We start from the raw sequence: 26,021 nt of genomic DNA, 5'->3' as shown, positions 1-26,021 counted from the left end.
CTCTCTCTGCCCCTCCCCCGTTCATGCTCTGTCTCTCTCTGTCCCAAAAATAAATAAAAACGGAGAAAAAAAAAACCTCTCAAAAACACAAATTAATCAGGGCACCGGGGTGGCTCAGTTGGTTAAGCATCCAACTTTGGCTCAGGTCATGATCTCATGGTTCATGAGTTCGAGGCCCACTTTAGGCTCTCTGCTGTCAGTGCGGAGCCTGCTTCAGATCCTCTGTTCCCCTCTTTCTCTGCCCTTCCCCTGCTCAGGTGTGTGTGCACTCTCGCGCACTCTCTCTCTTAAAAATAAATAAACATTAAAAAAAACAAACAAAACACAAATTAACCTATAGTGCCAGAAAGCAGCTAGATCAGTCACTGCACGGGGGAATGGAGGGTGGAGCAGTGCTGAGGTTGAGAGAAGACCAATGAAAAGGGATGGAATACATGGGCACAAGAAAACTCTTGAGGGGATGAAAATGTTCTTTATCTCGATTGTGATGATCATCCCACAGGTGTCAAAACCCATCACACTTACTTCAAATACGTGCAGTTTATGATGTAGTAAATTATACCCAATATACCCCAAAAAATGTGTGTCAAAGCATATATAGGAAGGGGTGCCTGGCTGGCTCAGTCAGAAGAGCATGCGACTCTTAATCTTTAGATCGTGAGTTCAAGCCCCACGTTGAGTGTAGGGATTATTTAAATTAATTATTTAATAATCATATTTATTATATATTATTTATATATAATATATATTATTATAATTATATTATATGGAGAAAACAGCAAAAATCAAACCCTCTGACCACTTTCTTCAAAAGTGACACCTTTTCAACAATTTTTAAGGTAATACACTCATTCATTAAACAAATACTGATAGAGTGGCTACTATGGATAGGTACCATTACAGACAATAGAGACACCACAGAGAAATATCACAGACAAACAAGTGAGCAAATAAATAATTGCAGATAATGATATGAGTGCTGTAAAGGAATTAAAACAGGGTGCTGTCACAGAAAGTGACTGAGTAAAAGGAAAGGCCAATTTATTGGGGGGGGGGGGGAGGTCACAGGGAACCTCCCTCAGGAGATGTCATTTGAGTGGAGCCCTAAAGAGATAGGAGATATCTCTGTGACAATCCAAGGGAAGACAATCTTAGGGAAAATAAACAGCAAATGCAAATGTTCCAAGACAGAAATAGTTTTGATATGTCAGAGAACAGGAGGTTAATATGTTTGCACCCAGTAGGACTGAAAGATGAGTGGAAGGAATGCAGTCCAAAAGGAAAGCAAGTGTCAAATAACATAGGGCCTTGTAAGCCATGGGAAAGGGTGTTACTCAGGGGAGTGAGGTGATCTTTTTGGCAATGACATAAATGCATCTTTTTTGTTTATTTTTTTTTAAGTAATCTCTACACCCAAGGTGGGGCTCAAAGTCATGACCCTGAGATCAAGAATGCATGCTGTTTAGACTAAGTCAGTCAGGGGTCCCTGCATGAATGCCATTTTTAAAAGATCACTATGACTGCTAAGGTAGACTACAGAAAGGCAAAAAATGGAAGAAAGGATGTCAGTTACAAGACTTTCTCTGCATTCCAAACAAGAAATGGTGGAGGCCTGGACAAGGGTGAGAGTGGTGGAGAAAGAATTGACATATTTGGGATATTTTCCAAAGGTAGACCCAACAACAGTTGCTGGGATAGATTGGACTGAGAGAGAAGAGGAGATGGGGGACACAGGAATCACAGATGGCCCATAGATTTTTGGCCTGCATAATGGAATGGAAACATCACCATTTACTAGAATGAAAAAAATATATAACTATTCTTAAGACCATGATGAAAAGAGCCTAGAGAACCCAAGTGACACAAGACCCCAACGATTTGTCTGAGATGACACAGCGATTAAGTGGTAGAACTGGCATTCGATCCCAGGTGGCCCATGCCCTACACCTAATATTCTAAATCTATCTGTCCTACATTGGGTGTAAATAGTACTTAAGACAGTGAACAAAGAGAGAGTTCCTTTTTCCCCCTGCATGCTTGCTGCCCTGTCAACCGTTGGCATAAGTTCTGCCTCATCAAGACCCTGGGCCAGTTCTGTCCCCAAACTTACCCCTCTGATGTTAGAGCTCTGCTCTGTTCTGTCATTGCCCTTTCTTCCTTGTTGTGAGGACTACAGGATATAAATAGAGTACCTGAAAGAGTTTCTACATCTAAGTTTTCACCACATAGGCTTTTTTTGTTTTCTCTTTTCCCTTCTCTCTCCCTCCTCTGACCCGTGATGAAATGTTTTCATTGAGGAAATTTTTGTCAACTGAAAACAATGAAGATTCTCACCAAAAATTTCAATCACTTACTATTTTTTTTTTAATTTTTTTTTCAACGTTTTTTATTTATTTTTGGGACAGAGAGAGACAGAGCATGAACAGGGGAGGGGCAGAGAGAGAGGGAGACACAGAATCGGAAACAGGCTCCAGGCTCCGAACCATCAGCCCAGAGCCTGACGCGGGGCTCGAACTCACAGACCGCGAGATCGTGACCTGGCTGAAGTCGTACGCTTAACCGACTGCGCCACCCAGGCGCCCCTCAATCACTTACTATTAAATTTCTACACCAGAATAATGTTCGCTACAAATAAAATACAGCATGCAATTCACCCAGGGTTTCAGTATCTAAGCCATTTTTTCCTAAAGGTCTGCCTCTTCTACACTGCCAAGTGTATCTTGGTATCTAAAGGTCTCTAAAGGTATCTAAAGGTCTGCCTCTTCTACACTGCCAACCAAAGTTTCAGAATGCTGGCTATCACTACTCGTTCATTCTTCTCATTCTGCCTACTCCTCCTGGATGAGCTCAAAGACACCCATTGTTTTCACCTTTCTTCTCTATACTCGCTCCTTCCTGAGCAGCACAACTGTAAAGCCCACTGCTACTGGAGATCTCCACTCTAGTGTCTACCAAGAATTTCAAACATCTATGAACCTAAAATTAATGTATCTCACACACACCCAAGACAACTCTTCCTTTCCCAAGCCCACAATCTGGAATTCATTCAAAATTCCTCCCTTTCACTCACCCATATCCCTTTAACTCACCCACATCCCTCTCACTCAACCACATCCAATCAGTGACACTATCTTGTGGTTTCTACTTCTTCCATGACTCCTGAGTCAGACCTGTATTATCCATCCCACCTTTACTTCCTTAAGTTATGCACTGTCACACCTGGATTACCGTGACAGCTTTTAACAGGAAAGAAAGAAATAAAAATTAACACAAAAACAGTGTTGAGGAAACCCACACAATGCAGGGAGAACAATCTATTTCATGTCCTCAGGGAGGTAAGGGAAGATAGGCAATTATAAATAAAACAGGTTACTTTTTAAAAAGGAGAGGAGTAAGGCTTCAGAAGGAAAAATATGATAGCAGAAATTAAAAACTTATAATGGGTAGATGATAAAACTGAGAGCTTCCTCCAGAAAAATGGAGCAAAAGACAAAAGGATGGAAAGCAGAAGGGAAAAGATAAAAAATACAGCCAGTACAGAAGATGTAGAGTATGAATAATAGTACTTCTAGAAAATATAGAGAAAAGGAAAAGGTGCGAATATCTACAAGAGAATTTAATACAATCCCCCAGAACTGAGGGATATGAATTTCCAGATTGCAAGGGCTTTTGTAGTACCAGGCACCATGGGTAATGATAAGAGTAGCTAATGCTATCTGTATTAGTGCTTATTCTGTGCCGGACACTATTCTAGGTGCTTACATATTTAACTCATTTACTTGTCATGACTATCACTATCCACTCATTACAGAAGAAGAAACTAAAGCACAGGGAAGTTCAGTAATGGGTCCAAGATGACACACAGCTTAATAAATGGTAGAACTGGCATTCAATCCCAGGGGGCTCATGATTTACACCCAGTGCTCTAAATCACTGTGCTACATTGGATTATTAGCCTTACACCATGTTTCCTAGCAGAACAATGGGATCTAGGGGAAGATGCCATAGCTTCCAGAGAGAAAAAAGTTCTCAAGGAAAGCATTCAAAGTAAAAATGGCTTTGGAATGCTCACTAACAATACTAAAAACTAAAAAGAAATACACAAATCCTTCGAATTTTAAAGGAACATTATTTACAACCTATGGAGGATATGCTCCAATGTACTAAAAAAAATAAACCAAGGAAGAGGATAATCAGGAGGCCCTACACCAGAAGAAACAGGAGGCCCTACACCAAAGAGTGTGAAGTGAATCCCCTAATGATCATGTAGAAATCATAGAAGAGCTACTTATGTGTGTGGAAATAAGCAGTTCAGGTTAGGGCAGGACAAGATTTCTCAGAAGACTTTGCAGGAAGATGAAATGAGAGAATATGTAGGAATGTTTTCAGAAGACTGACAACTGGCAAAGAGCATGGGGTTGATTTAGTGATAAATACATTGCAAACTAAGCAAATATTAACTCTACTAAATACTGGTGCACATGCATACACACACACACACACACACACACACACACACACACATAATGGCAGGAAAGGAAAAGCAATTATAGTCTACTACATGGCTAGGCTGTGAAGTATTTACACATCATAATGTTAACATAATAATGTCATAATAATGTTAACATTTAATACTGATCTAACCAAAATTATAAATATAATCTATATTTACAGGTAGATAGAAATGGCATATGTGTGTACTGAGGATGGAGGAAAGAAAAGAAAAAAAAAATTCTGTCTTCTTTACTGGGAAGTCAATACCTAAAAAGGAAAATCCAAGAAGTAGCAAAATCAAAGTATTATTTAGAGACATAAAGGTAAATAATGAAACAGGTAAAAGAGATTAAATTAGTTGCCTCCATTGAAGTGGAAATGAGTGGTGAGGATCCACAGAGCTATGGTTTTTAAAAACAAATCTTTATTTTACCTTTTAAAATACATTCATAATGGATTAATATCTTTAAGTTTTTATTTTAATTACAGTTAGTTAACATACAGTGTTATATTAATTTCAGATATACAATATAGTGATTCAACAATTGCATACAATACCCGGTGCTCATCACAAGTGTACTCCTTAATCTCCATCACCTATTTCACCCATCTCCTTACCCCCTCCCCTCTGGTAACCATCAGTTTGTCCTCCATATTTAAGAAACTGTTTCTAGATTTGTCTCTTTTTTCTCCCTTTGATCATTTGCTTTATTTCTTAAATTCCAAATATGAATAAAATCATGGTATTTTCTTTCTCTGACTTATTTCGCTTAGCATTATACTCTCTAGCTCCATCAATGTCATTGCAAATGGCAGGACTTCATTCTTTTTCATGGCTCTGAATAATATTCCATTATATATATACACCACATCTTCTTTATCCATTCATTACTCAATGGACATGGGCTACTTCCATAACTTGGCTATTGTAAATAATGCTGCTATAAACATAGGGATACGTATACATAATTGATAGTTTGTTTGGTTTTTTTTTTTTTAAGAGAAACAGACTTAGTTCTATTGAAATTAAGACGTTTTCTCAGGGTACCTGGGTGGTTCAGTCAGTTAAGTGTCCAACTTTGGCTCAGGTCATGATCTCATAGTTCATGGGTTTTAGCCCCACATGCAGGTCTGTGCCATTGGCATGGAGTCTGCTTGGGATTCTCTCTCTCCCTTTCTCTCTGTCCCTCCCCCACTCACTCTCTATCAAAATAAATAAACTTCTACAAAAAAAAAAAGGTTTCTCAAGGATACCTGATGAATCAGGGAAAGAAAGGGAGGGGACTAGAACCCAGATCTATTAACTAAAACCTACAGTTTTCTTTCTACTACTTACTACTACTTAACTTTCTACTCCTATCTACATAAATATGACTTTTAAGAAATTAAAACTTACTAATAGCAACAATGTTAGATACAGTGTGCAGTAGAATTGTGGGCTATAGATTGAAAAATATTTCTAGTTTTCAAAGAAACTATTTGAGGTGTTATCTCCAGTCTAGATGAATTAGTAACAGTGACCCTAAAAGGGAAAGTACACAAACTACTCCATGGGATGTGAACTACAAAAATAAACATGCAATTAATCCCATTACTGTCCAAAACATATGTTGATACAGCTGGATGTGATTAATTTTTTAAAGAAAACAATGAATTGATTTTGATTTCTAAAGAAATAGAAATACACTGACTTTTTGCCTAAGACTGGTCTTTGGTTGAGAAATTATAAAGTGGTATTTTCCACATTTTAAGCAGTCAGCAACTCAGCTGCCATATTTATGATAATAACATTGGTGAAAGGGGGAAAAAAACTAGTCAAATGGAAGAAAGAACAAGCGGAGAGAACAGATGTGGAAAAAAGGGGAGATACATGGTACAACTGGGTAACATAGTGAAAATCCCACACACTCAGCCAAGAAACTTTGGGAGTGGCTCTGGTTGGCAGCTAAGCATCTTACATGAAGCACATCTGAATTTTGTTAAGCAAATCTAACCAGGAATGTGGCAGTTCCACCTCCTCAAGACTACATACAGACAGCTTTTTCCAGGCCTGAGGATCACTAAATCAAATGGGTCACTGACACACTTCTAAAAACAAATGACCTTCATGTGAGCCACCATATCATAGGTAGAAGAAAGTATCTGAAGATAATTCAGACAACAGCTTCTAAATATTGTCAAACAGCAACCACCAGATATAATTCCCTAGTTAAGAAGTCAAACTGTGGGCCCACAGGGGTATATTATGGCCCCCTAAGTATGCTTTGATTCATCTAACAAACACTAAATTGTGCTTAAATATAACTTTGATATCCAAGTGTGCCTTAATGGATTCAAATTCTAGGAAAATTGGTTCACACAAGTCCAATATTTTCCAGCTAATCAGTTCCCCATTCTCTAGCCCTTCTGCAAATAAGAGTTTTCCACATAATAAGGTCTTTGCGTTTTCATATCATTTTCACGTGTATGTGTGTTCCATATGTTCCAGGGCATCCCAGAAAGATAATATGAAATTAAGCAGAAAGAAAAAGATTATTTTTTAGGAGAACAAAAGCAAAACGTAAGCTCTACTTGCTGCTTTAAAGTACTACGTAAGAGTAGTAAATGATGTTTCACTGAACATTGGAAACTGAAGAGTTACTAAAATGAAATCTAAAATTTTTCTCAGGGCTCCTGGGTGTCTCAGTCAGTTAAGCATCTAGCTCTTGATTTTGGCTCAGGTCTTTATTTCATAGTCATGATAGCCCCATTATTAAGATTCTCTCTACCTCAATTTTTCTTAACCAAAAAAATTTTTAGTCTATCATTTTTAAAAGAATTTTTCTTGGAACACCTCGGTGGCTCAGTGAGTTAAGCATCTGACTCTTGATTTTGGCTCAGGTCATGATCTCACAGTTCATGAAATCAAACCCCACCTCAGGCTCTGCACTGGTAGTCGGAGTCTGCTTGGGGTTCTCTGCCTCCCTCTCTCTCTCTGCCCCTCCCTGTTCTCTCTCTATCTCAAAATAAATTTTAAAGAAATAATTTTTCTTGGGGCGCCTGGCTGGCTCAGTTGGTGGAGCATCTGACTCTTGATCTCAGGGTTGTGAGTTCGAGCCCCATGTTGGATGTAGAGATTACTTAAAAACAAAATCTTTAAAAAGAAAAAAAGAATTTTTCTCTCTCCTTTTTTGGTATCTCAAAGATGCAAATTCAAAATAATGTCTCTGACAAGGAGTTTCCTCTTTCCATAGTGCAATTTTACAAAAATCCAAATGAACAGCATAAATGACTCAATCCCAACTACTTTCATCTACTTACAGTGTTGTTGCTTGTGACACAAAGGAACAAGTATGTGGTAGGGACACAGAAGATCTGTCAGAGTTGTCCATCAACCCACAGGAGCTGGTTCATCCACCAGTGGGTACTCATGTCTGCACCAAACTTCACACTGTGAAAGGCTGGAGACCTTCATTGCCTTTGGATGTGGAAAGCTCAGAGTACAGATTCAATTATGAGATGATGGTCACTTAGGTGGAAGGGGTCTTCTCAAACCAACTTGCCTTTCCCTTAGAGAAAACTGAAACTCCTCAGCTAGGATTTTCTGACATTTCAGGTTTTTCAAGCGCTTCATCTCATACTCCCTTTCAAGTTTGATGGCTGGAAAATAAAATACATGAAGCAATCCAACTGATATTTTTCACCAGTCATAATATGGTTAAAACTGAATAATTTCATCACACAGCAAACCACACATTCTTAAATACTAAACAAGAAGGGCTTCATAGATGAGGGGTATGGGTCTGAATAAGCATATTTAAACATTTATCTGACAGTAAACAAAATGACATAGATAAAATTTGCTATTTATTAAAGTAGTTCTTACAGAACTTACATTCTGCAGAAGGGAGCAGAGCACTCTTAGTGGTTTTATTTTTTTGGAGGTAATAAGGACTACCAAATGTAATTTCTTCCAAGAAAGGCAATTTGATGTTGGCTAGGTTCATGTACCAGGTCTTTGTAAGCAGTGCAAGATCCCAAGGTTCCTGTCTGGGGCAAAAATTCATTAATTCATTCAATAAATATTTATTGAGCATCTAATGTGGAATATACAGAAGATATCTTAATTCTCAATTCCATTTTCCACTAGACATTTTGGTTTAAGATGGGAATTCAGGATTTTCCAGAGTTGTAAATCTAGACAGGAGAAGGAGCCTTATATTAATGTATAGTATGTAATGTATATATACTAACGTAGAGATATATTGCAAAATTACCATAAATTATAATGACAGGAACTTTTGTTAAAAACAGCCTCCCTGCAGTCGAGCCAATCTTTCTATGTCTTTTAAGAGGATGTGGTTAAGAACTGTAAGCTCTAAGTCTTTTATGGCTGATCACAAATATGGTCACATTAGGGAAAGAAAAAAAGAGAATAATCATTCATTGAGCAGGTACTTGGCATACACTAAGGCTTCGAATGTGTGATCTTATTTTAATCTTTACAACCCCCCTGTGGATAGACAAGGAAACAGACTCAGAAGTTAATTAAGAACCAGAGCTGGTACTTAGCCCAGCTGGAGTTATTCAGAAGCACTAGTAGCAAGAGAATCCTCGGAAAACTGGAGGAGATGAAATTCCAAACTGTAATATTTAAAAATAATCACCATGAACTTCAAATGAATTGTTTTATATATTCTAATTTGGAAATGCTAAATGACAACTACATGTTTCTCATCTCACTGAGTCAATATGAGTTTCATATGTCCTAGGAAAGGTGAAAGACCTGCTTTGGTACAAGTAGAGGAAGTAAGGGTGTAATGTACAAGTGTCTAGTTGTTTTCCTCCTCCAGCTTCCTTGCTCTTTTATCATCTAACTTTAAGGAGCAACTTGAAGTCTGCAATTATTATAAATGCATTTGAATAAGGGCACAAAGATGTATTTATAAGAATGTTCACTGAAGCACTGTTTGTCAAAAACAAAACAAACAAACTCACAAAATAGCCTTAATGTCGATCAAGAAGAGCCTGGTTAAACAAACTGTGGTACACATGTTGATGAAAGAATGAGGTTTATCCTTATATGTCGACTTGGAAACATGAGCAATAACACAGCTAATTTTATCTAGCACTTACTATCTGCTGGGCACTGCACTGTTTCAATCAGTTTACGCATATGAACACATTTAATTGACACAGTAACTCTATGGAGTAGGCAGGTACTATTATTAAACTCATTTTGCAGATAAGGAAAAAAGAATAGAACAACTTGTTCAAGGTCACAGGGCTGTTGGCCGTGGGTTTGGGATTTGAACCCAGAAAGTCAAACTCTAGAAACTGTGTTCATAACCATTAGGCTACACAAGATATAGTGGGGGCCAGGGCAAAGTTCAACATAATCACACATGTAAAAACACATACGTGTGTATGTGTATATATGTGTGTATCTTGTATAGCAGACGGAAATTCTAGAAAAATATAAAACATTTTACCTCTGAGTGGGACCGAGATAGCCTTTTTATTTTCTTTTCAAATGTTTCTACACTGTTTGAAATTTTTGTGTGTATTTTCTACAACTCTCTAAAAATATTTAACCAAAAAATCAGTGAGGAGTTGTCTTAGCAAATTAATTCCAAAGAGTGTCGTTGCCATTCTTTTCCTCTTAATTTAGCTGTTCTTATAAATAATATGGTATCAAACACTTTCTTGTAAGTATGATAGAGAAGGCACTGGTGCTGCAGAGACTATTCATGATATAAAATTCTACATAATCAAAACTGCAGAATAAATGCTTTAAGTTATTCTCCAGACATAGGATTATCTTTATTACAAAAATTACATTTATAATAATGTTGACTACCATGGTACTTGCCAATAGTTCAATGTCTAAACACATACGGAAATGACAAAACTAAATAAAATGCAATGGTGAATTTGCTCTGGTTTTAGAAACCCAAAGGGTGTCTCCACTTACTTCTCAGAATATTGTTTAAAAAGAAAAATTCAACTGACCCATAATGGCAAGTATGTCATAGACTGTGGCAGAGAGGTTAAAAAAACAAGTGCAAAAATTAAAAATAAACAAAAAAACAAGGTCACAATAGACACCACACAGTGAAACTACCATGTGGTAGTAGCAGTCCATGTTCATTATGGGTTTACTGTATGTCAAGCAATATGCAAGTATGTAACACACATTATTTGTATTCCACATCATACAGACAGGTAGTGATAAGTTCATTTTACACATGTGGAGACCAAGATAGAGAAAAGTAATTTACTCAAGTTGGCATGGGGAGCCAGGGCAGGACCAGGCTTTGAACTCAGGTCTTCTGTCTGTTTGTTTTTTTAATGTTTATTTATTTTGAAAGAGAGAGACACACAGAGCGCGAGCAGGGGAGGGGCAGAGAGAGAGGAAGACACAGAATCTGAAGCAGGCTCCAGGCTCTGAGCTAACAGCACAGAGCTGGATGCAGGGCTCAAACCCACAAACCGTTGAGATCATGACCTGAGCTGAAGTCGGACGCTGAACCAACTGAGCCACCCAGGTGCCCCATTTTTTTAAATAAACATGTAGATTTATTTTAAATCAGTTCAGTGCATGATACAAATTGGTTTTGCAGTTTAAAAATATGGAAGCTTCACGAATTTACATGTCATTCCTGTGCAGGGGCCATGCTAATCTTCTCTGTTTCGTTCCAATTTTAGTACCTGTGCTGCAGAAGCAAGCACATGGCTCAGATCTTTCTGATTGCAAAACCCATGTTGTCCATACCAAACATCACCTGCAAAAACGTACAGGATGCAAAACTGACTCTGTACCAGCCAATCAAGTGCTAAGTTAAGATATACCTGACACCAAGACACTTTCAGGTAGATTTACGCTATCTACAGAGATATTTTAAGGTAGTTGACAGTAGTCGAAAATGTTGCTTTGGAGTACAAAGATGAGCTTCTATCCCTGTCACTTCTTTACTACATGACTGTATGACTTTGATCAAATCACTTCTCCAAACCTGTTTGTGTTGTTTTGTTATAACTGCCAAGTACGATAATTTATAAATTCTTAAGAAACGCATTTACCTTTAAAAAAAAAAATCACTATTCAGATCACTGAAAATACCTCACATGGTCCAGTAGCTCATCAGGGTTTCCGGTACTCTTATTTTACCAAGGACACTCCCCATCCCCAGTCAAGGCTCACAGTGATGAAAATACTTACACTTTAAAACAACCGCCCCGCAATATGGTTTTCACTGTGTTCTTTCTTGGCAAGCCATAAGCCATGGTGAATTATCACAGTCCAATTTCCTCACATAGGTGCCTGATGTTATGACTGCAGTGTTCTGTTCACTCTGCCTGAAATTATTGCAATACACAGAATTAGTGGCTTTCACTTTAATATTTTTTAATACCCAAATAATAAAAAGATTTAGAAAAAGCATTTCTGGATGTCAGGAAGTTCCTAATAAATGTTCCTTGAAGCTTAACTCCTAATGTACAACTGTGTTCTCTTTTATTTGTCGTGAACTCATTTTATCATTTCTGGCCACGTATGGAGAAAATGCAAAGTTAACATCGGTATTCCGTCACTGCCCAAGCCTGCAAAACTGGCTCAAACACCTCATCACCCAAACGTGTCTGACTTTGGCAATATTGAAAGACAAATGGCTCTGCGGGTACACGAACTTCCCGTTCCCCGCCCAAGCCCCCTTCCCAGGTTTTCCCTTTTTCAAAAGCCTGAGCTAACCAAGCGACCCCCTGTAAGTGCCCCTCCCACTGCGTCCCGCCAGGGTGCGCAGTTCCGCGCAGGAACCGGCTCTCGGGAGCGGGTGGAGTCTCGGCGGTCCGCGGAGCCCGGGGCAGAGGGACGGACAGGCGCAAGGGCAGGGAGGCCGGGCCCTCCCGCCGCCTCTTCCCACGTCCGCGCCCAGCTCTCCTCCCACCCGCACACAATGCGCGGCGGGCGCACCGGGTCGGCCGGGGTCTCGGGGGCCGGAAGGGGTAGTGGTCGCCGGAGCCCGATTACCGGCGCTCGCGGGTCTCGGGGGTTGAGTTCCCCCGCGGACGGAGGGCGGAGCGCGCGCCCGACTAGGCGCTCATGGCCGCGCGCACCAGCGGGCCCGCGCCGCGGGCACACACCTCCTTCCCGCTGGCGCCCGAGCTACGGGCCGCGCCCCAGGCCGGGACGCCTCGCGTCACGCCCGGGCCTCAATAAAGGGCTTTGTGGTGACGGCCCCGCCCTCCAGGGGCCTTGGGAACCAGGTCCCTGATGGGGTCCTGCGGGGGCCTTCGGGTTAGGCAAGCGAGACAAGCACACACTTGACGGAACAAAACGTAGGAGCAAAGGAGTTGTAAGCGAGATCTTTCTCTGAAAACGACATTTAAATGTCAGGAGGTTGTGTTGAAGTGACCTGGGAACGTCGTTTTGGGGCCCATCTGGGGGCACAATTTAAAGAAACGTGCTCAGCTTTGACTTGTTCTCTTTGAGCGATGCTCACTGGTGACGCCTGAGGAGCGGAAGCGCTATTGTTACAGTTCGCGCGCCCTAGTGGGTGAAGGCAGCTATAAACGCTCAAGCTCCAAGCCCAAATGTGGTGTTATGTGTTCGTCGTGGTAAGGGCAAGACAGAATGGAAAAAGTGGGCTGATGGACCAGTTTTTGAAGTCATTACACTGTGGTGATTCAGGAGGAATCTATATTTTAATATGCCAATGGTCATCACTTAAACATCAAATGAAAATGGCTTACCTGTCCATTTTGCAGGAGGGTCTTGGAGTCAGAACTGGTTTGGAATTCTAGTTCTGCCAGTTGACAACTTTAAGGTCTTGCCTATGTAAATTCTCTAATCCTCAATTTCTCCGTCTATAAAACAAGTATAATACTCTAGGACTTGCAAGGTCGTTGTGAGGATTAAAGATCTGTCTGTAAATTCCCTGCCACATGGTAAGTGCCTAATTGTCTAATTTTGAGCCTAGTAACACTTTATGACATAAGCAAGGGATACTTATTCCAATTGTAGAGAGGAAGAATGAACTAAGAGAGGTGACATAGCTCTCGAGTTACAGGCCCAACAGTACCCGGACAGGCTACCTCTGTTACTAGCTCCTGACTAATTAGAATAGTGGTAGGCTTGAACCAGCATTTTGCCTTCCTGAAACTGGAAAGTGAGGACTCCTTTGCTCTTTAACATCTCTGGGAAAGGAACCCCAATGGGTGAGAGTGAGTGTTAGTATTTAACACGAAGAATGGAAAATCCATTAATGGACTATGAAATCAATGTAGTAGATTTTGACCTGGATTTTTTCAAATGAATTAACATAGAATGGGGTGGAGTGTGGGGAATGAGAGTACATTATGCAAGTAAGTCTAGGTATTGTTTTGTGGAACTTATATTTTTGTTATCCATATGTACTCTTTCTCATGCTTTTGTGTGTGTGCAGTTTCAGTGTAAATTGTAGTTCTCACAGTGGGTCTAAAAAGTTCGAAAGCCACTAACATTTCATTTTAGAGATGAAAGAGTGGAGACCAAGTTGTTAACTGAAATCACATTTAGATGGAGCAGAAATAGGCCACTTTAGAATTGAAGTGACACGTGGAGCTATGGCCTGTTCTCTTTTTAATAGAAGAAATCAATAATCCAGAGAGTGTTTCCAGGGCCCCACTGAAAAAGGCTAGACAGCCTGTGATTTCTCCATGTGGGAACTTCATTTCCTGTATTCGTTTCCTTCATAATTCCTGAGAATTATGTTTAGTTATTTTCTAAGTGATTTACTTTGAACAAATATGGTGGAAGTTACAGAATATGACTTTTTTATTTAAATTTTTTTTTAATGTTTATTTATTTTTGAGAGAGAGAGCACAAGCGATGAAGGGGCAGAGAGAGAGAGGGAGACAGAGAATCCGAAGCCGGCTCCAGGCTCTGAGATGTCAGCACAGAGCCCAGTGCAGGGCTCGAACCCACAAGTTGTGAGATCATGACCTGAGCCCAAGTCGGATGCTTAACCAACTGAGCCACCAGGTGCACCCAGAATATGACTTCTGAGACCAGGTCACAAAAGACCTCTGTGGTCTCTCTTGGATCACTAACCCTAGAAGAGATCAGAAACATGTGAGGGAACACTCAAGCCACCTTGTGGAGAAAGTCAGATGCAAAGGAATCAAGGCCTCTAGCCAACAACTGGTGAGGTTCTGAGGCCTCATTCCACCAACCATGTGAGTGAGCCAGCTTGGAAGCACATCCTCCAAAGCTCCATCAAGCCTTCAGATGACTGCAGCCTCAGCTGATGTCTCACTAAAGCTTCACGGAAGATCCTGGGTCAGAACCATCTAGCTAGCCAGTCCAGGATTCCTGGCCCTCAGAAAATATAAGATAATAAATGCTTATCATTTTAAGCCATCAGACTTTGGAGTATTTGTTACGGAGCAACAGATACCTAATATAACACTAAGTGTCTTATTGGAGAAGGAATATTTTACACAGAGGAAAATAGCCATATTTTTCTAGTTGAGATTAATAGTTTGATAAAAAATGAGCAGTAAAGGGGCACCTAATGACTAAGTTGGTTGAACATCCAGCTCTTGGTTTGGGATCAGGTTGTGATCCCAGGGTTGTGGGATCAAGCCCCACTATTGGCTCCGTGCTGAGCAAGTCCCTTCTTGGGATTCTCTCTCTCTCTCTCTCTCTCTCTCTCTCTCCTACTCTCCCTTGCTCATGCTCTCTCTCTCTCTCTAAAATAAAAAATAAAAAATAAATGAACAATAAAACATTGTGCTTTTACAGATTCTTTCTGGGCAGCTGATTTTGCTAAATCTCATCTAGGACCAGTTGAAAGCTTTAGAAACTGTCAACACAGAAAATATGGTAAGTACCAGTCTCCCATGTCTCTATTTTTTTTAATTTCATTTATTTATTTTGAGAGAGAGAGTGGCTGTGGGGAAGGTATCAGGGAGAGAGGGAAAGAGAGAATCCCAAGTACACTCCCCACTGTCAGTGCAGAGTCCAGTGCAGGGCTCCATCTCATGAACTATGAGATCATGACCTGAGTCGAAATCAAGAGCCAGACACTAAACCAACTGAGCCACCCAGGCACCTCTCCCACGTATATTTAAAAACAAAAATAACACTAAATCACCCTACCCCCATAATGACAATTTTAGTATTTTCTTTTGAAATATCAAATCACCTTTAAACATTACTGACTCCCATAAACATTTCTGTCTCCCACCCGCCTACTCTCTCTCTCTCCTGTCCTTCTCCTCCTTTCCTTTCTTTTCTCTATGATCTCTCTCCCACTGCTTTTCCACTGCCCTGCACACATCTGCCTATTGGGTAAGCCTTCACTGATCTCTATTCCAGAAAGTTGGCAGGTTTCATTTGAATTGGTTAAGAGAACATTGCTGCCACCTACCGTTAAAACTAAGGCACGAAGATGAATACAAAGAGACCTGATAATAATAACAGGTAACAAAAAAACAATACTAGTGTGATGTTTACTACACTTTGGGCACTGTTCAAGGTACTTCATATACATTGATTCATTTAATCATCACAAGAAGAGATGCTATTATCAATTTAGTGGTGTGAGTTTAGGGATATTAGGGAAGTAAAAACTGAGGTACCTCACGTGTGAATAACTTTTCCAAGGTCACAGGACTCAAGACTATGCAATTCTGATATTTTTCTTCCTATCATACTGTACATTCTCCCCGGATTGTAATTAAGACAATGTTTTAGGTATATACTTGTAAATATTTTTGTACTTCCCTGTTTAAATACTCTGTTAATTTCTCATCATATATATACTAACAGAATATTCTTGGACACCTCCTCCATGCCAGCAGTCATTCTTCTCCATGTCATCTGAGCCTCGCAGTTTAGTGGAGAAAAGGGTAATAGTTTTCCTAGAACAGTTAAGGGAAAAAAAAGGTTTATAGGGCTACTAAATGACTTGCTTACAATTACACAACTAGTAAATTACAGAACCTAATTTAACCCAGGTCAGTTTCACTCTTAACCTACCTTCTCTGAGTTCTCTGACTTAACTATATATTCCTCAGTCCATGAAATTTCCATTGCATCCTTACCATAACATTGACTACCCACCCATTTTATTTGACAGAGTAGGCTTCTGTACCTTAAACACATTAGTGCCTGACCAGAACAGAAAATAATAGCCACAGCTAGAGTCCAGACTCCCCTGCCCTCTTTAGAGGTATAAGTTAAAATTTCCTAGGTGCTCAGTTAATGAACTCCTGTTGTTTAGGAGGCAAAGCAGGTAAGAATGTATTACCCTAATCCAAGACTATAGTATGTGATTTACAGCCTAGGATTCTCCCCAGGACAAATCTGGAGCAGTAGGGATCCCTGGCTGCCTCTCAGGCAGGCACTGTGAACCTGCATCTGTCACGGAGCAGTACATATCAGGGTGGCTATCCCGTCACAACTACATTTGAATTCCTCCACCGTGCAAGCGTAAAGCATTAGTTGTAAGAATAGGAAGAAAGGCGTTTCTTTACACATCTTAATATATGAGGGCTTTGGAGTGTTACAATGTCACCCTGTAAAGTACTAGTTTCAACCATGCTATTTTACAATAAGTCACTTTAAGAATAATTAGGAAAGTAGGAGCAATTAGGAAATTAAGAAGAGGTTCTTTTTGTGGTGCCTCAGAGGCGGTAGGCTGCTTCAGGATGAAGCCAAACATCTCGTTCCCAGCTACTGGCTGCCAGAAACTCATTGACGTGGATGATAAATGCAAACTTCAAAGGGAATGGCCATAGAAGCTGCTGATGCTCTTGGTGAAGAGTGGAAGGGTTACGTGGTCCGAACCAGTGGTGGCAATGACACACAGGGCTTCCCCATGAAGCAGGGCATCTTGACCCATGGCCGTGTCCGCCTGCTGCTGAGTAAGGGGCATTCCTACTACCGACAAAGGAAGACTGGGGAAAGAAAGTGCAAATTTGATCGGGGTTGCATTGTGGACGCCAATCTCCGTGTTCTCAACTTGGTTATTGTGAAAAAAGGGGAGAAGGATACTCCTGGACTCGCTAGTATTAGTGTGCCTCGTCACCTGGGGCCCAAAAGAGCTAGCAGAATCCACAAACTTTTCAGTCTCTCTAAAGAAGATGATGGCCACTCATGTGTTGTGAGAAAGACCCTAAAAGAAGGTAAGAAACCAAGAACCAGAGCACCCAGGGTTCAACATCTTGTTATTCCATGTGTCCTCCAACACAAACGATAGCATATTGCTTCGAAGAAACAGTGTACTATGAAAAATAAGCAAGAGGCTGAAAAATATGATAAACTTTTGGCCAAGAGAATGAAGGAGGCCAAAGGAAAATGCCGAGAACAGATCGTCAAGAGACAGAGGCTGTCTTCTCTGAGAGCTTCTACTTCTGAGTCCGGTCAAATATGAGATTATCTACGAGTAACAAATAAATAAGATCAGACATCAAAAAAGAAGAAGAAAGAAAAAAGAAGATGAGGTCTCCAGTCATTCATTAAATATTTGTTAAAATGAGTCACATTTGATCGACTTTTGAAATACGTAATAAGTCATAGCAGTTGAGCTCTTTTCCTGAGGAGACACAGACCAGATGGAGAGGTGGCATGCTTTGATAAAAAAGGTCTAACTAGGAATAAAAAATAAACTAGGCTGGAGATCTTTTACAAATATAAAGCTTCTAAACCTTTGTACCATTTATGAAACCTATTCTATAGCACCCCACAATATTTTTTTAAGATTTATTTTTATTTATTTTGAAAGAGAGAGAAAGAGAGACCACAAGTATTGGAGTGGCAGAGAGAAAGGCAGAGAGAGAATCCCAAGCAGGCCCTGCACTGCCACTGTAGAGCCCAACATAGGGCTCAATCTCACAAACCATGAGATTATGACCTGAGCCATAATCAAGAGTCGAGCACTTAACCAACTGTGCCCCTGGTTGGTTCAATAGGTAGAGCATGTGACTCTTGATCTTGGGGTCATGAGTTCAAACCCCATGTTGGGCATGCAGATTACTTAAAAAAATAAGTAAAAAAAGAATTCATGAAAGTTCATATTGGATAGAAATCTTGTCCTAAAATTTCTTTGTTTTTTTTTGAAGATTTATATCCCAGGCTTATAATATCTATATAATCTTTTTAATTTTATTTATCTCAGTGGTTCATTCATAGTTCATCTTAAGCTTTAATTCAGTTAGATTCAAGGCAATTTAACACATATCTATTGAACATTTTCTGTATGCAAAGCTCTGTGATTAGCCCCCGTAGTCTGAAATTTGTCCCTCACCCCTGCCATGTGTAAGAAAAGCTTAGAGAGTTTTTAACAACTATATGCAAATGAATGAAACTGGACTGCTTTTTTAACACCATATACAAAAATAAACTCAAAATGGGTGTAAGACTTAAATGTAAGACCAGAAACCATAAAATTCCTAGAAGAAAACAGAGGAGGTAAGCTCTATGACATTGCTTTTGGCAATTTTTTTTTTGGATCTGTCTCTCAAGGCAAAGACAGCAAAAGCAAAACTAAACTATTGGGACTACATCAAACTAAAAAACTTTTGCACAGCAAAGAAAACCATCAACAAAACAAAAAGGTGATCTGCTGAATGGGAGAAGATATTTGTAAATTATGTGTATCCCATAAGGGGTTAACATTCAAAATATATAAAGAACTCATATAACTCAATATCAGAAAAACAATCCAATTAAAAAATGAACAGAGCTGGGTGCCTGGGTGGCTCAGTCAGTTAAAGCATCTGACTTCAGTTCAAGTCATGATCTCACAGTTCATGAGTTTGGGTCCCACCTCAGGTGAGCTTGAGCCCTGCTTTGGGTGAGCCCTGCTTCTCCCTCTTTCTCTGCCCCTTGCTCATTGTGCTCTCTCTCTCCCTCCCTGTTTCTCTCTCTCCCTCTCAAAAAAGAAGAAGAAGAAGAGAGAAAGAAAGAAAGAAAATGAATAGAGGCCCTGTCACTTTTCCAAAGAAGACCTCCAGATGGCTAACAGACACAGTAAAAGATGTTCAGCATCACTCATCATCAGGGAAATGCAAATCAAAATCTCAATGAGATATCACCTTACACCTGTCAGAATGGCTAGTATCAAAAAGATGGGGGGGGGGGGGAGGGGATGACAAGAAATAACAAATGTTGGCAACAAAGTGGAGAAAAGGGAACTCCTTGGTGGGAATGCAAATTGGTACAGCCACTGTGGAAAAGTGTGAAGGTTTTTCAAAAAATTAAAAATAGAACTACCATATGATCCAGCAATTCCACTTCTGGATATTTAGCCAAAGAAAATGAAAACACTAATTCAAAAAGACATATGAACTGCTATGTTTATTGCAGCATTACTTACAATATCCAACATACAGAACAACCTAAGTGTCCATCGATAGATGAATGGATAAAGAGGATGTGGTATAAATAAAAAATTTTAAAGAAAAAACAATTTTTAAGGGGATGTGGTATGTGTGTGTGTATATATGTATATATATATATATATATGTTTACACATGTATATACATATATATACACATATATACATACATATATACATATACAATACCATATATATATGGTGTGTGTGTATGTATATATATATATATATATATATACATACACACACACACCATATATATATATATATATATATATATAACATATACAATGGAATATTACCTAGTCATAAAAAAGAGTGAAATCTTGCCAATTGCAACAATATGGATGGACCTAAAGGGTACTCTGCTAAATGAAATAACTCATACAAAGATAAATACCATATGATTTCACTTACATGTGCAATCTAAAATATAAAGCAAACAGATAAGCAAAATAAAAGAGAAACAGACACAGATATAGAGAATAAATTGTTGTTTGCCAGAGAGGAGAATAGGGAGTATGAATGAAATAAATGAAAGAGAGTAAGAGGTATGATGTTGTAGTTATAAAATAAATAAGTTGTGGGAATGAAAAGTACAGATTAGGGAATATAGTCAATGATATTGTAATATCTATATGGTAACATATGGTAGCTAGACATATTGTGATGACCATTTCTTGGCATATATAAATATTGAGTCACTGTTGTACACCTGAAACCAATACAATATTTTATGTCAATCATTGTTCAATTAAAAAAATAAAGAACAGCTCTCTTTTCCCATGTAGAGTTAAGTCAATTATGAAAAGTGTACATTCTCAGAAATACAGAAAAAGAAAGGATCACCACTCTGTCACTTGTGAAAGTTGTCTTGAAAGAATTAAGTTTCCCTTTTTAAGCCAAAACCTAAAATTGAAATGCATATAAACCCCTAAAGGCAGTAAATAACAGTCTACCTAAATTCAGGACTGAAGAAAAAGGAATTGTTTCAAAGTGTAGAACTTCTTGGACTTGCTCAAGCACTGACTTCCTAATGATAAACCTGTCTGTGAAATTTACTCCTTAATTCTTTTCCATCTTCTTGATTTTCCAAGTTAAATTCTTTTTTAATTTTATTGTAGGATAATTGGCAAATATAATGTAATGATTTGATAGGAATATACATTATACAATGATTACCAAGATCAAGATAATCAACACATCACCACCCCACATAGTTAATAGTTAACATAGTTAGCTCTGTGTGTGTGTGTTAAGAATGCTTAAGATCTACTCCCAGCAAATTTCTTTTTTTTTATGTTTATTATTTATTTTGATAGGGAGAGAGTGAGCAGGAGAGGGGCAGAGAGAGGGAGAGAGAATCCCACCCAAGCAAGCTCCATGCTGTCAGCGGAGAGCCTAACACAGGACTCAAACTCATGAACAGTGACCTGAGCTGAAATCAAGAGTCAGATGCTTAACCAACTGAGCCACCTAGGCACTGCCTCCACCCCACCCCCCACCCCAGGCAAATTTCAAGTGCACAATACTATATTCTTAACTACAGTCACCAAATCTTGTTTCTCATCTTCCAGTTCTACCTTCAGGGTACCAACAATAAATCAAAGGACACCCCCTGTGGCTGTAGTAGGCATTGTGATCTAATATGCTTTCAATTTTTAAGGTTTGTCCCCTATATACTATATATTTGAGAAAGAAACAGCGGAGATAACACAATGCTAGAACAAACTCCTCTTTATCCCAAAGGTAAGCAGAGTCTCAAATGCATCTAAGCATCTCTAGCCTCCCTGGCTTGGTTGCTGTTTCCCAAGCCTGGAAGGTGTATTCCCACATGTCATGGGTTGAACCGAGTCCACCAAAAAGAAATGTTGAAGTCTTAACTCTCAGTACCTATGAAAGTGACCTTATTTGGAAAAGGTCTTTGCAGATGTAATCAAGTTATGATGAGGTCCTACTGGATTGGGCCTAAATCCAATCACTGTGTCCTTACAGAAAAAGGAATGCCAAGGGTTGCCAGTAAGGATTAGAAGCCAAAAGAGACAAGGAACAGATTCTCCCTCAAAGCCTCCAAAAAGGACCCAACCCTGCTGACACTTTGATTTCAGACTTCTGGCCCTGCAAAGTATAAGAGAATAAATTTCTGTTGTAAGCCACTCAGTTTGTGGTACTTTGTTAGAGCAGCTCTATGAAACCAAACACACCACTGTAGGTAGTAGGTGTAGCTGTTCCTTCTACCTGGAATAGTCTTCCTCCAGACATGGATAACTCACCTCCGTCATGCATTTGCTTAGTGAGGCTTTCCCTGACACTCTAGTCAAAACCACTACCCCTCACCCCTGTGCTGCCAATCCCTTTACCCTGCTCTACTTTTTTTAATTAAAAAAATTTTTTTTAGTGTTTCTTTTTGAGAGAGAGAGACAGAGAGCAAGTGGGGGAGGAGCAGAGAGAATGGGAGACAGAATCTGAAGCAGGCTCCAGGCTCCAAGCTGTCAGCACAGAGACCAATTCAGGGCTCGAACTCATGAACCGTGAGATCATGACCTGAGCCAAAGTCAGATGCTTAACGAACTGAGCCACCCAGCCACCCCACTCCTTTTTTTTTTTTTTTTAAAGAAAACTACTTTATTAGGGCACCTGGGTGACTCAGTTGGTTGAGCATCCAACTTGATTTTGGCTCAGGTCATGATCTCACAGCTGGGTTTATGGGTTCAAGCCCTTTATCAGGCTCTGCACTGACAGCACAAAGTCTGCTTGGAATTTTCTCTCTCCCTCTCTCTCTTTGCTCCTTCCCTGCTCACACTCTCTAAATGAATGATGAATTAATTCATTTAATTAATTAAATATTTAAAAAAGAAAACTACTTTATTAATAGCTGGCAATTCTTACAAATTCCAGGCATGTTGCATAGCCTCTGCTCAGCCCAGTCATCTGCTATGGGCTCAAAAACATCCATTTCTAAAACAGCTGCCTAAATTTTGTATAAGTATTAAGGAATACTTTCGTGCAAGCTAATTTTAGCTTGCATAAAATAAATTTGTAGTAAACAAAAAGCTTCAATGCAGGAAACTGCTCTCTAATTAAGAATTTAGTACTTCTTTTTACCAAAATGTAAATAAAGGGGTTTCAGCTCAGGGTCTTTTCAGCAACCCTCCAGGTGAGAAAAAAACTTTTAACCTCCCACTTTTCCTTCTCTACCTCTTATTTTCCCTTTCTTCCCTCCTATTACCATCTGTTCTGTTTGCTTTCCCACCGACATTCTTCTTCCTGTTGTTTCCTCCTTTCTCCCTCTTTATTCTTTTCCACCCTCCTTTCATTTACTTTCTTCCCTCCCTACTTTCAGTTGTCCTTTTTGTCTCCCTTCCAATGTTGAAATCATTACGTGCTTATAGAGCCAAGTAAACTCCAGCTCTGCTTTTTTTTGCATTTATCACCTTCTAACATACTATACAGTTTATTCATTATGTTTATTGTTAATTATATGATCAATGTTTATTGTTAGCTGTGAACTCCATAAGGGTAGAGAGTTTGTTTCTTCCACTTCTGTATCCTTAGGGCCTTGAACACTCAAGGGAATGCATATGTAGGTAGTAAAAAATAAAGAATGGCAACAAGGTGAATATCATGCAAGATGAGACTGTAGTTACCTTTGGAGGGAGATGGAAAGTTATAATTTGGAAAGTACATGAGCTTTGCGCAGTGGCAGTATCATAGCCAATGAGGTTTATCCGAGGTGTGATTATTGCTAATTGGAAAGTGTATGCAGGGCCTTCAGACTTGCAAGTGGAGCTCTATTTCTTAACCTGGTTAGCAGTTAAAGGCATGATTACTTTCTCACAACTTGGTAAATTGTACATTTATGTTTTATACATCTTTCTGCATGAGCCATTTTTCACAACAAAGAGAAGCTTTAAGAATTACTTTCATTTTGGGAACGCCTGGGTGGCTCAGTCCATTAAGCAGCTGACTCTTGATCTCAGTTCAGGTCATGATCTCACAGTTCATGGGTTTGAACCCTGCATCAGGCTCTGCACTGACAGTGTGGAGCCTGCTTGAGAGTCTTTCTCTCTCCCTCTCTCTCTGCCCCTCTCCTGCTCTCTCTTTCTCTCCCTCTGTCTCAAAATAAATAAACACTTAAAAACATTTAAAAAGAATTACTTTTATTTTTTTTCCTATGGGGAAAGTTATTGCTTAAAAATATTATTTATAAAAATGTCATAACTTTGATGATTATATTAAGTAGTACAACATAGGGGTTCCTGGGTGCCTCAGTTCATTGAGTACCCAACTCTTGATTTTGGCTCGGGTCATGATCTCACTATTCACGAGTTCGAGCTCCACATCAGGCTCTGCACTGATGGTGTGGAGCCTGCTTGGGATTCTCTCTCTCTTCCTCTCTCTCTGGCCCTCCCCCCAGCCCCCATCTCTCAAAATAAATAAATATTAAAAGCAACAACAACAACAGTACAACATAGTGTCCCCAAAAGCCATAAAGGCATTTTATTTTAAAATATGATCTTAATAGAAGTGATGTGTAAAGCAGCAACATGACATACATAGCTACTGTCACAAAACAAATTACATCTCCCTAAACTTAAATGTTGGAGCTGTAAACTGCACCCTTCCCAATGCGACTGTATTTAGAGAAGAGGCCTTTACGAAGATAATTAAGGTCAGGGGCTCCTGAGTGGTTCAGTTGGTTAAGCGTCTGACTCTGGATTTCAGCTCAGGTCATGATTCACGGTTTGTGGGTTCAAGCCCTAAGTCAGGTTCCGTGCTGGCAGCGTGGCGCCTGCTTGGAATTCTTTCTCTCCCTCTGTCTGCCCCTCCCCTGTTCAAGCTCATGCGCTCTCTCTCTCTCTCTCTCTCAAGATAAACATTAAAATTTTTTTTTTTTAACATTTATTTTCGAGAAACAGAGTGAGACAAAGCGTGAATGGGGGAGGGGCAGAGAGAGTAGGAGACACAGAATCTGAAGCAGGCTCCAAGCTCTGAGCAAGCGGTCAGCACAGAGCCTGATGCAGGGCTCGAACCCACGAACTGTGAGATCATGACCTGAGCCGAAGTTGGACACTCAACCGACTGAGCCACCCAGGCGCCCCAAACATTAAAATTTTTTTAATAAAAAAGTAAAATTAATTGATTAGAAAAGAAGATAATTAAGGTTAAATGAGGTCATTAGGGTGGGGTCTTGATCCAGTAAGACTGGTATCCTTATAAGAGGAGGAGACACCAGGAATACACACAGAGGAATGGCCACGTGAGGAAACAAGAAAGTGGCCACCTGCAAGAGAGGAGAGAGGATTCACCAGAAACCAGCTCTGCTGGCACCTTGATCCTGGACTTCTAGCCTCCAGAGCTGTGAGAAAATAAATTTCTGTTGTTTAAGCCCCCAGTTTGTGGTATTCTGTTGTGGCAGTCTGAGGAGACAAATATAGCTGCCACCCCAGAGTCACTTTTGTTCCCATTCTTTTCTACCTCTTACCCTTGTCCCTCTCCCCCTCTCAAAAAACCTGAGGTGTGATATGTTAAATGATATATAGATGTGATAGTTTAAAAAACATGTCCACAAATCCTCTGATATATCTCCCTTCAAGAAGAAGAGCTTAATTCCCCTCCCCTTGAGTGTGACCCTCTTCTAACTCATAAAATAAAGTAAAAATGATGACATATGACTGAAGAGACTCTGTAATAAAAGGCATTATGGCTACCTTCATGTTCTCTCTCTCTCAGATCACTCACTTTGGGAGAAGCCAGCCACCATGTTGAGCCATCCTATGGAGAGGCCATGGAGTAAAGAACTTAGGCTGAAGGTCAACAGCTGTATGAGTGAGCCATCTCAGAAGGGGATCCTCTAGCCCCGTCGAGCTTTTAGATGACTGCAGCCCTTGTACACATCTTGACTGAAACCTCATTCGAGATGCTGAGCTAGAAACATCCAACTAAGCTACCCTCAAATTCCTGACCCACAGAATTTGTGAGATAACATGTTTATTTTAAGACACTAAATTGGGAGTAATTTGTTACTCCAATAGGTAATTTCTAGAGGCTAGATTACTCTTACATAAGAAGGAGATAAGGAGACATAGAAGGAAAGATCTGGAAATGAGGAGTTAGGAGGAAAAAGAAGTGGAAAGAGGGTATAGTGAGGAGAATTTCAAAAGT

At 39.7% G+C, this 26,021-nt stretch overlaps 2 protein-coding genes, 1 non-coding gene and 2 pseudogenes across 9 annotated transcripts in view; 3 read left to right on the top strand and 2 right to left on the bottom strand.

Moving 5' to 3' along the window:
• Positions 1 to 13,363, bottom strand: part of CB1H4orf36 (chromosome B1 C4orf36 homolog) — a 23,852-nt gene extending 10,489 nt beyond the window's left edge. For 2 of the 7 annotated variants that reach the window (XM_086704637.1, XM_025922398.2), the window contains exons 1-4: positions 12,503 to 12,652; positions 11,696 to 11,832; positions 8,369 to 8,523; positions 7,795 to 8,133 (exon numbers count right to left, since the gene is read on the bottom strand). In XM_086704637.1, the coding sequence (XP_086560763.1) occupies positions 8,000 to 8,133; positions 8,369 to 8,523; positions 11,696 to 11,760 (354 nt within the window). In that variant the 5' untranslated portion in view covers positions 11,761 to 11,832; positions 12,503 to 12,652 and the 3' untranslated portion in view covers positions 7,795 to 7,999. Of the gene's footprint in view, positions 1 to 4,896; positions 6,932 to 7,794; positions 8,134 to 8,368; positions 8,524 to 11,695; positions 11,833 to 12,445; positions 12,653 to 13,224 lie in introns of those variants that run through there. The other 5 variants (XM_086704638.1, XM_086704642.1, XM_086704641.1 and 2 more) reach the window with 5 other exon arrangements.
• On the bottom strand, positions 11,100 to 11,205 carry LOC112859118 (U6 spliceosomal RNA). The gene has a single exon (XR_003223437.2). It is a non-coding gene; the product is annotated as a U6 spliceosomal RNA (small nuclear RNA).
• LOC147581896 (uncharacterized) lies at positions 12,141 to 26,021 on the top strand. The gene is made up of 3 exons (XM_086702966.1): positions 12,141 to 13,419; positions 15,257 to 15,337; positions 25,590 to 26,021. Exon 1 carries the CDS (start codon positions 12,141 to 12,143, stop codon positions 12,744 to 12,746), a length of 606 nt encoding a protein of 201 aa, XP_086559092.1. The 3' UTR covers positions 12,747 to 13,419; positions 15,257 to 15,337; positions 25,590 to 26,021.
• Positions 16,989 to 17,891, top strand: LOC112858767 (small ribosomal subunit protein eS6 pseudogene; annotated as a pseudogene).
• Positions 23,545 to 23,621, top strand: LOC112859232 (U4 spliceosomal RNA; annotated as a pseudogene).

The sequence above is a fragment of the Puma concolor genome, chromosome B1 (genome assembly GCF_028749965.1).
Source record: "Puma concolor isolate L17-30 chromosome B1, mPumCon1.1.hap2, whole genome shotgun sequence".
NCBI lineage: Eukaryota > Metazoa > Chordata > Mammalia > Carnivora > Felidae > Puma > Puma concolor.
Note: the sequence above shows the minus strand (reverse complement) of the source record. Positions and strands in the feature narration are given on the sequence as shown.